The sequence below is a fragment of the Monopterus albus genome, unplaced genomic scaffold (assembly GCF_001952655.1).
Source record: "Monopterus albus unplaced genomic scaffold, M_albus_1.0 scaffold60.1, whole genome shotgun sequence".
In the NCBI taxonomy this organism is placed as follows: Eukaryota; Metazoa; Chordata; class Actinopteri; order Synbranchiformes; family Synbranchidae; genus Monopterus; species Monopterus albus.
This window is the reverse complement of record NW_018127940.1, coordinates 670,133-680,197: the sequence shown is the minus strand read 5'-3', so window position 1 is coordinate 680,197 and position 10,065 is coordinate 670,133. Positions and strand designations below refer to the sequence as shown.

General features: G+C 38.5%; 1 protein-coding gene across 6 annotated transcripts in view; it reads left to right on the top strand.

Moving 5' to 3' along the window:
- The window catches only part of eys (eyes shut homolog), a 166,498-nt gene that overhangs the window by 35,597 nt on the left and 120,836 nt on the right, over positions 1-10,065 (top strand). For 3 of the 6 annotated variants that reach the window (XR_002275188.1, XM_020603098.1, XM_020603095.1), the window contains exons 13-18: positions 3,023-3,136; positions 5,219-5,341; positions 5,992-6,105; positions 6,682-6,915; positions 8,357-8,479; positions 8,582-8,695. Coding sequence is in view for 5 of the 6 variants with exons in the window: in XM_020603098.1 (XP_020458754.1) it covers positions 3,023-3,136; positions 5,219-5,341; positions 5,992-6,105; positions 6,682-6,915; positions 8,357-8,479; positions 8,582-8,695 (822 nt within the window). In the remaining variant the exon portion in view is untranslated. The remainder of the gene's footprint in view (positions 1-3,022; positions 3,137-5,218; positions 5,342-5,991; positions 6,106-6,681; positions 6,916-8,356; positions 8,480-8,581; positions 8,696-10,065) is intronic. The other 3 variants (XM_020603096.1, XM_020603097.1, XM_020603099.1) reach the window with 3 other exon arrangements.

Genomic DNA, 10,065 nt, shown 5'->3' with positions numbered 1-10,065 from the left:
GGAGCAGCGGTTCTACTCTGAGCTCCTCCCGGGTGACCGAGCTCCTCACCCTATCTCTAAGGGTGCGCCCGGCCGCCCTGCGGAGAAAGCTCATTTCGGCCGCCTGTATCCAGGATCTTGCCCTTTCGGTCATGACCCAAAGTTCATGACCATAGCAGCAGCTGGTGATGGAGTTTATTTTAATGACTTTATGAGGAATTTATACAATTTCCGTAGGAATAAAATAGTGCTTAATCTATAATAATACAACATGGCATCATTTATTTGTTGATTATAATCTGTAATATTTAGTAACTGCAGCAGTTTGAATGTAATAGAGTAAAACATACGATATATAGCATCAATAAATACAAATACTCCAGTACCATAAACTACCGATGCTTCAAAAGTTTACTTAAGTAATCCTGTAATCCTGTTCAAGGTAAATTTCCATGACGTCGTGTGGAGGAGGATGACCTCTGACCCATACTGACACTTAAAGGAGGGGTGGCTGTGGCTCACGAGGTAGGGCAGTCGTCTCCTAACCAGCAAGTTGGTGGTTTGACTCCCGGTTTCCCCGCATGCCTAAGTGTCCCTGAGCAAGACACTGAACCTCGAATTGCTCCCGGTGGCTTGACTAGCGCCGGTGCATGGCAGCCTGTCGTCATCGGTGTGTGAATGGGTGAATGGTGTATGATCTCCTGTAAAGCGTTTTGGCCAGTGCAACACAGAAAGCGCTATATAAAATACAGTCCTTTTACCATTTAAGTGCTTAGTGTTTAAGAAAATGTACTGGGTTACTTTCTAGCACTGGTAATGAGTACCAACTGCATCATCTGTCTGTGCTAAATTTACATCAATAGATATTGATATGGTATCTATCAGTGACATGCAGACGACCATGTGCTGGTGGCAGATGAGTATGATGCAGTTTAGGAAGGTGTTGGTGGTTTATTAAATTAGCATACTGCATAGCAGGTAGATTTCAAGGAGTAGAATCAATAGCCCCGTTAATCTGTTGCATACAGCCGCATAAATGTATGATGCATAACATGTTAATGTTGGTTTGAATTCAGTCCGTGTTTGTTTGGATACATTTCCTGTTTCCATTGTTAACTCAGTTTTCATTATAAGGTTCAAGGGGAAAAACTGCTCTGTGGATATCGACCTATGCTCATTTAGAATGTGCAGTGAACATGCATTAATATGCGCTGAGACCAAGGATGGACAGAATGTTTCTTGCACATGTGAAAGAGGTGAACAAGACCTTTAACGGGTGTTAAATTAGTCATGCAGATATATTAACTGGAGGAAAATGAGCACATGGTGAGACTGAGAACTCATGTATTTTCTCATGCTTTCTGCTCTACACAACGTTAACTAGATTATAAGGAGCAGTACAGTACATCCTGACCTTAGCTATTGTTCGCTGTCTCGGAATCATTGTGCTGAATTATGCATATTAAATAGACGATTCCTGCAAAACCTAAATTTTAAGTGTGTCAATCAAATCGCTCCGATTCCTTTCCATGAACATGACAGCGTGATCACAGCAGTAGCTGCCAGCAGTGACAGGGATATCACAAGATTAAGTGGAGGAGTGTTGACCCGTTATGCAATCTGAGGCTTGCTTGGGTAACAAGGCTTCGGAATTTTGCACGTCAAGACTATGTGTCCCATAAGTGACACTATTTTACTGTGTGCACATACACAGGTATTTCTGGATACCGTGCTTTAAATAAACGTTTTGCCTGTCAAACCAGTCATGTATGTTGACAGCAAGCTCAACACCAGCTCTTCTGTCTTTTTTCAAATGAATGGCTATTATATAGGAGTTCATGTAACCCAATCAATAACTGTGACTTCATTACTCCTGTAGCACTCATGCTAGACAGATGTCAAAGTGAAGGATTGTGAGCGATTTCTTATGTAAATGAAATCAACCAGCAGAGAGCCGCTCTCTCAAGATCACTTCTGAAGGGCAAACCGTGAGATGCTGTCTTGCTTGATGTTGCAGGTCGACAGTCTTGGTACACATATTATCTTATGCCTACCAGCGTAATGTGTTGGACAACATGTGATGCATACCCTCCCTCACTCTAACCTACAACTCACAATGGTGCATTTTTGCATGATTTAAATGTACCAGTTGTTTTGAGGGGGGAAAAAGGGAAATGCAGAAATGCAGTACTGGCTTGTTTGGAAAGTTTTACCTAGATTATTGGGTTATTCATTTCTCCTGAAGAGGAGCTTTTGCAAAGCAATAATTGTTTTTACAATAAATAATTTGAGAGTATCAAGTTTTATATTACCATTTATTTCAGAGGAACAACTTTGTAGTGCAAGACTTACTTTTGCCATACATTTATTTCAGCGCAAAAAACAGTTTCATCAAAAGCCCTTCTTGGCAAGAGGCAATCTTTGTCATCCATCAGGTTTTTCACAATGCAGCAGTTGATTTTGCTTTGTTTTGTATAAGGCTACAGTTTTATTTTAGATGAAATTGCCTGTTCTGCGGTAGAACAGCTTCCGTGACTGTTCTTTTTATATTAGTTTTTCCACATACTTAATTGTGAAGAGCATCTCAGGAACCTCGTGCTCTGTTTAGTCCTTGGCTGATTGTGTGAACCCACAACAATCCTCTATGGTAAAGTGTGAGGTTAACCCACATACAGTACAACCTTAAACACTGGCTGTTCGTCTCTTTAATGGGAGAGGGCATTTACACTTGTGCAGTGATGCATGTTATTTGGTTCACATTGTTCCCTTTTGTGTATAGATTGACTTTGGTCTTAAAAATCATTGAATTTGTCTTGTTTAATGTAATACATCAGAAGGGCAATGACTTACTCTTATTAAACATGATTAAATGATCCAGTGAGCTGAGTCTGAATGTGCCCAACAAGCTCTTTGAATCAGTACAAGCTTTGAAAACCAGCTTTTGTTTGTGAAAACAAAGTAATGCTGGTCTGAATTGGCCAAGAAATGAAACCAGGCAAAAGGAATCCAGTAACAATTTTTTCTTTTTTAACATGTGCTGCAGGGTTTGGAGGGTCAGCTTGCGAAGTAAATCTCAATGAGTGTGAGTCAGAGCCATGCCAGAACAGTGGTATTTGTGTGGATGGCATCGACCTGTATCAGTGTTTCTGCTCAGAGGGTAAGTTGCAATGTAATTAGAGCACCCAATAGTTGAGATGATACGATTATGTACTTATTCCAAGTCCTTATTAGTTTTAACTGCAACAAAGCAGTTTCAACTCTGGAGTTATAACAGGGTCTTAAATAAAAAAGGGGCATTCAGAAACACGTTTACATTAATTGTTTTGCCATTCTGTTGTTCCATTGTCTTTTTCCTGTGAATAAATAATCAAATGCAGATGAAAAAAATGCTTGAATTATTTCTACTACAGCTAAAGATCAGAGAAACAAGCTGATGTTCAACAGCCATACAAGGGAAAACCCAATCTAAGAAAGTGTCCAAGTGACCTATGAATGTAGCCACTAGTAGTAGTTTCTTGCTGGTGGTTCAGTTACATCCATATTTGCAGATAGGATTGTTTTATTTAGCACAGGCTTGGGTCTGAGTTGCATTTTATACTAGCATGTGACATTTTTGTTTTATATTTTGTTATAGATTTTAATCTTTTTTAAAAAAAATTACAAATGTTGATTGAACTACTTTAGTTGACTGAACTAGATTTGTCCCTAGAGTAGCTTTGTTGTAGTTCAGCTTCTTCCAGTGTGAAGTATTTGGTAGCTAGCAAAGCTGTGCTTTCAAAGTAGCTTCCGTAATTAGATGCAGCCTATAAATCCCAGCTACGTTTGAAAATATGTATAAACCTAACCACCTCTCCCATTGCAGGTAATTGAATGCTGGTAGCAAGTTCTATTTTTCTTATGGGATCAATATTTACTATAAAAACAGAGGGTAATTTACTTTATTTTGGTGTCTCCAGCCTCCATTCTACTACTACTACTACTACTACTACTACTACTAATGGCTTGAGTGGCTCGTTTCCTAATTTCTTCCCTCTGCCCAGTCTATCCAACCAGCCCAACCATAGTTTTATAATGAACTTTCTGAAATCCAAAAAGAATTCCCTGCCAGATCTCTGTAATAAGTGACTGTTTTTAGTAATTTCAACTATTATGACAAAAACTTCATCTTCCTCAAAAACCAATTTCTTCAACAATATCCGCTCAAAAACTCATAGATGTACAAACTGGATTTAAAACACATAATTTCCCAGACTACTTCTTCAATATTAACAAATACTTTGTCCAAACCCAGCTGAACAAGTTATTTTCTGCTGATTAGCACCATTTGAACTAAAGGACAAATCTGACAACAAAAGTTGTTTGAGCACATGTTGATTGCTGACCCTTATTCATTATGATTTTCAGTGACACGTTTACAAATGTTTTCCGGCTTGTAATGAAATACCCATAAGACTAACAAATATTTGCGTTACATTTCCCCACACATCACATGAACTCGTTCCGTCAGAAATTGTCATTTGCATCATTTAGAGTAAGAAGGGCTAAGTCTCATGTGTTTTTCCTAATAATTTCTTGGTCTAGTTGATATCTTACCTGTGAGACATCTGATTAAACCTCAATTGAGGGTGAAGCCTGCTATGCATTTTTAATGAAGGCAGGATAATTGTGAAATTTTATGACATGGCCAGAGGTGGAAATTGGTTCCATGGTCAGTTTGAGAAATGATGAGAATTTGACCTGCACCGATGGTGCTGATAGCCAAGCATTAGTCATGGCCCTCCTGTAGCTGCAGTGTGTGACAGTGGTAATGATAGTCATTTTGTAGCATGACCATGTGGTGGAATATATTTATAGGAGACTAAAATGTCAGAAATTGGCAGCACTCACTTTTGTTTTATGACTTTAACCTTTTACATTTAAAATATTAAATGTGCTATTATAATTTTGAATGAATCACCTTAAGAAATGTTAATCGGGTAGACACAGTATGATAAAATACAGTTTATTTTCTCAAATGAAGACTGGCACGGGCTACTCTTCACTGTATGTTCTTGTTTACTTGTGATGAGCTGGCAGTGATAAACTGCTGTATAAAATTTCACTAACACAGTAAATAGCTTTGGGGTGTAATTTGATACTAATTAGTGTATTTTCAAATCTGATGTTTACTGACATTCACACACCATCTCTGATGTATGTTTTTCTTTTGATTTATTTTTTTCTTTTCGTTTCATACCAGGGTTTGGAGGGTTGAACTGTGAAATCAACTATGATGAATGTGTCCATGGATATTGCACCAATAATTCCACATGTATTGACCTGATTACAGACTATGAGTGCATCTGTCCTTCGGGCTTTGCTGGTAAGTTATCTATGTCATCTTTTTTTTTTTTTTTTAAGTTTAGGCTTTTATGAATATAGTGTAGATTGATGGCTCTTCAGCAGTGATAACATCAGTGCTCTTGTCTAGTATAAGACCTCATTCATCTGTTTCAGGATGACGGCAGCTGATTGAGTATTAAGATCTTTTCTTTCTCCTACTGTAGAAACAGTAGTAGCGGTAGTATAATGTATTTAATTATATATTGTTAAACTAGCACAGGGAACTTATATAATTCAAAATGCTAAGCTGTGCATTAGTAATAACATCTCCATTTTTCTCCACTTTTATATCGATGTGTTTATGAATGGGATCATTACTGTGACACCCTAAGTGAACAAAAAATTAGACCAAATCTGTGAGTGCCTTTGGCTGTGGAAAGGGACTGTGACAGACAGGGAAATTACAAAGATACAGCTGTTATACAATAGCAGCGCTCCTGTTGGCTCCACTACTGAACACACACATATTGTGCCTCACATCATGCTATTTCATCACATTAATGGTTGTTACTCTCCCTGCATTTATATTACAGGTGATTGAGATGTGCCCGTATGTTGGTTAGGCTATCATCTTCGTAATTTGTGTTACTCTTTACAGCTCTCTGTTAACAGTCTTTATTTACCTTTCAGGTAAGAATTGCTCTAAATCTGTCTTTGCATGTGTATCACGTGTGGATTTCTGCAAAAATGGAGGAACCTGCTCCCAAAACTTAGCTGGGGATTTGCAGTGTATTTGCCCCCCAGGTATTACACATGTTTATACAGTTATGGTAACAAATTTGTTAAGGTGACATTTTTATTTTGATATATGAATTAAGAGTGGTGTTTGCTCTTTAATAACTGCCTCGTTCATCTAGAATTGTAGACATGATAGTTTGTTCAGAAAAAAATAACAGCTACATAATCAAAATAGCCACAGTGTGTAATGGGTGCTTCCTGCTATCAATCCCTCTTCAACCATTAATGCGCATGGAAATGTACCGGTGTTGCTGATTACTGTGGTATCACCAAAACAGCTTTTAACTCTGCGTAAATACCATTAGAAAGCACATGTACTAATCCATAAACTAATTACAGTTGTTGGAAAAAGCCAGAGTTTCTTTTGTGTAGCTTGTGTACTTGTGCTGAAATTCCTCCCTGGTTTTAGTGCTTTATGCTCTGGCTGGTTAAAATATGTAAATCAGCAGGGAGCATGAAAACACTGGCAATGACAGCATTATGTGTAATCACAGTCCGTGATGTCTGCCAGACGTGGGAAGGTTGGAGCATACTGTAAACTGCACAGGACATCAATCTCTTCTTTGATCCCACCTCTTACAGGATACCACGGCAATGACTGCTCTTCATCTGTGGACCAATGTGTGTCAAATCCTTGTGACCCAGAGGGGACTCACCTCTGTGAAGTGCTGGCAAATACTTACAGATGTGTGTGCCATCATGGGTACGCTGGGCCACACTGCAAGACACCTATAAACCACTGTGTTGACGGCTTGTGTCAGCATGGTTCAGTGTGTGTGGATTTATCAAGGGGGTTCAAGTGCGATTGCCTACCAGGTAGGTTCACCAGCCAGCAGGGGATTGTTTCGAACAGAGGCAATTCCTCAAATGAATCATGTACATAGCAGATACTTTCCCGGTTTGATGCTTTCACTTGTTCAGTTCCTTCTCTGTGGGAGTCTGATCTTTTTGGCCTTAAGCAACAACAACAACTTACACATGAAGTGTGTAAGTCAGAACTCAGTTCATCGGGTTGAGAGCACACATCAAGGCAGTGATAATGCTTTGCCCACTTGGGATCCATGAGTCTTTTGTTGACATTTTATCAAAGTAACCAAAGGAATATACTGTCATTAGATATCATGTCAGTCTCATCGCATATGGCAGGGAATTCCTAATATTTCCTTTAAAAGAGGGAAGTTATAAGTAGTCGATATAATTACATTTCATTGTAAAAGGTGTATTAATTAATTTTTTAATAGCTACCTTCACATTAGACAGTAAATACTTGCTACTTACTGCACCTATAAACATTTTATCGTCTTTAATATACCTCTATTATTTTTGTTTATAACTACAATATGCAATTACTGAATTGCTAAATTGCTATTATTTCATAGTATAAATGCAACATTGCAGTTAACTACCATTTTGTACCAATACTGAAAATTTACGGGCGGCGACAGTGGTGCAGTGGGTAGAGCAGTCGTCTCCCGACCAGAAGGTTGAAGGTTCGAATCTCAGTGCCTGCAGTCAGAGTGTCCTTGGGCAAGACACTGAACCCCCCCGTTGCCCCCAATGGTTAGAGCCATTGAGTTGGTGCCGCAGATGGCTGCCATTGGTTCTGTACCGGAAACAAATTCCTTGTGTGTAACACACTTGGCCAATAAAGGTGATTATCCTTATCCATTTTGTACCAATACTGTAAATTTTATAATTACCTACCAAACTCTTTGTCACCTTACAAGAAGTGAACAGGGTAGCATGTAAGAGTTTAAGTGCTTGTTGGCTGTCATGGTCAATATAAAATGTGAAACTACAGGAGAAAGCAAAGCAATGTTGAGAAGAGCAGAAGACAGAGCCAGTTATTAAAGCCTTAAACTTATGTAACCATGAATCAGTCTGGAATTGCATCATCATGACTTGTTGCAATTAAAAGAAATGTCACTTGCAGCTTTGTCATACAATTCTGTTTTGATGCTTAAAGATGGACGTTGGTCTTCTAAGCAAAATTATTATTAAAAAAAGTTCAAAAGTGTTTACCCTGAATACATACTGTACATGGTTTCTGTATGTTTCTCAGCTTTTCAAGCAATGTAAACATTTTGGGGAATTTAATTTATTTGTGCATTCGAATGAAAAGGAAAGATAAACTTTTCAAATATGTAGATTTGATATTCTCTCTCTAATATTAAGTATTAAGCAATAACTGTATGAGCATTGATTTACTAGGCAGTGCTATTTGAAATTTAGAAATCCTTTTGTCCTCTCTCTGCAGGTTTAACAGGCCAGTTTTGTGAGATCAACATTGATGATTGTGACGAACAGCCGTGCGGAGTCCTCAGTATTTGTAAAGATGCTCTAAATGGCTACAATTGCTTCTGTGCACCGGGCTTTATTGGTATGTGAAAGCTATCTGGAATTTTTTTTCTTTGTTAGTTAAAGTGACATTTTATTCACAGAGGCAACGCGTCAATGCATTGTGCGCCTTTGATATTTTCAGGAAATAACTGTGAGATTGAAGTGAATGAATGTCTCAGCCAGCCTTGTCGAAATGGAGGCTCCTGCATCGATGAGCTCAACTCATTCAACTGCCAGTGTCCTCTTGGAATCACAGGTGTTTTATTTGTTTCTTACCATGGCTGTGTTTGTTTGTACACTGCTCAAACTTCTATATGATGAGTGCGTGTTCTGAGGTGACTTCAGTGCTGTTTGTATCAATGTGCTTCAAGTGGCAGGCTTGAAATCAGAATTTGCTTTGCATGATAATTAAGCACACTGAGCATGCAAATAACTCAAGAAAATGTGAAAATGAATTCCTCAAAATGTAGAGAAAATATTGGTATTACTGTACATAGCACATAACAGTTTTCCTGTAGTATCTCATAAAACAACTTCAAATTCAGGCAAATCAGTTGCTTAGTTTGCTGTGACAATAAAACTTTCCTTAGAGATATACTGTAAATCAAACATAATGACATCAGGATATAATATAATATAATGGATAGAAGCACTTTTATGTGTTTAATTATATTCTGAGTATTAACATATAGTATATCACAATGTGTGTGCCTGCAGGAGTTTAGACCTTGTTATAAATACAGTACATCTCCATGAAATGCAGTACATGTTCAACCAAGCTAGTGTACTATATGGCCGGTGCATACTTGCCTGTCATGTCTCACTCACCATCTGCTTGGCTGCATTAAGTGTAGGTTGCTTCCATTTCAGTCATTTCCATGCCAATCCACTCCTGCACTTGAAGTAACATCGCATACAGTATGACACACAGAGTTTCTTGCAAATTCTACAGTAATTCAGTGCAATTTAATGTATTTGAGTCAGACAACAACAGTTGTCTCAGTACAGTTTACAGTACATACAACACACATTCATAGCACTGTAATATATAATAAGCATTATATATATATACACACACACACACACACCATTTACATACACAACACTATACAGTAATCCAATACTATTCCATATACAATTAAATGTGCCAAAGAATGGGAGAGCATTCATATGGAAGCTACAAGTTAAATGATGTTTACCAATTATTAGGCCCCAAAGAGGGATTTGTCAGGACTAATCTTCACAGCCCCACAATAAGCAGCAGCATTTTCCAGACCTAACCTACCCTGAACATAAAGCATCTCTGATCAAAGAGCCGATACGTGGCTTGACACACAGCATCTGTATTTGCTCAGGTTAAGCAGTGGCTGGTTGTGACTAGTTTTACTCACTTTATTTTTATACAAGCTAATTCTACATAAACTACAGATAACCTATAGTTTTATGGATCATATCTAGAGCTGTGGCTGTAAGGTCTCCGGTGCCTGTTGTGGTGGCAATCCCCGAACCCGGTGGTGGACACCGGAAGGAAGGGATGCTGTCAAGCTGAAGAAGGAGTCCTTTCGAGCCTTGTTGGCTCGTGGGACTCCTGGGTCAGCTGATGGGGAGCGGCAGTGCCACAGGGGC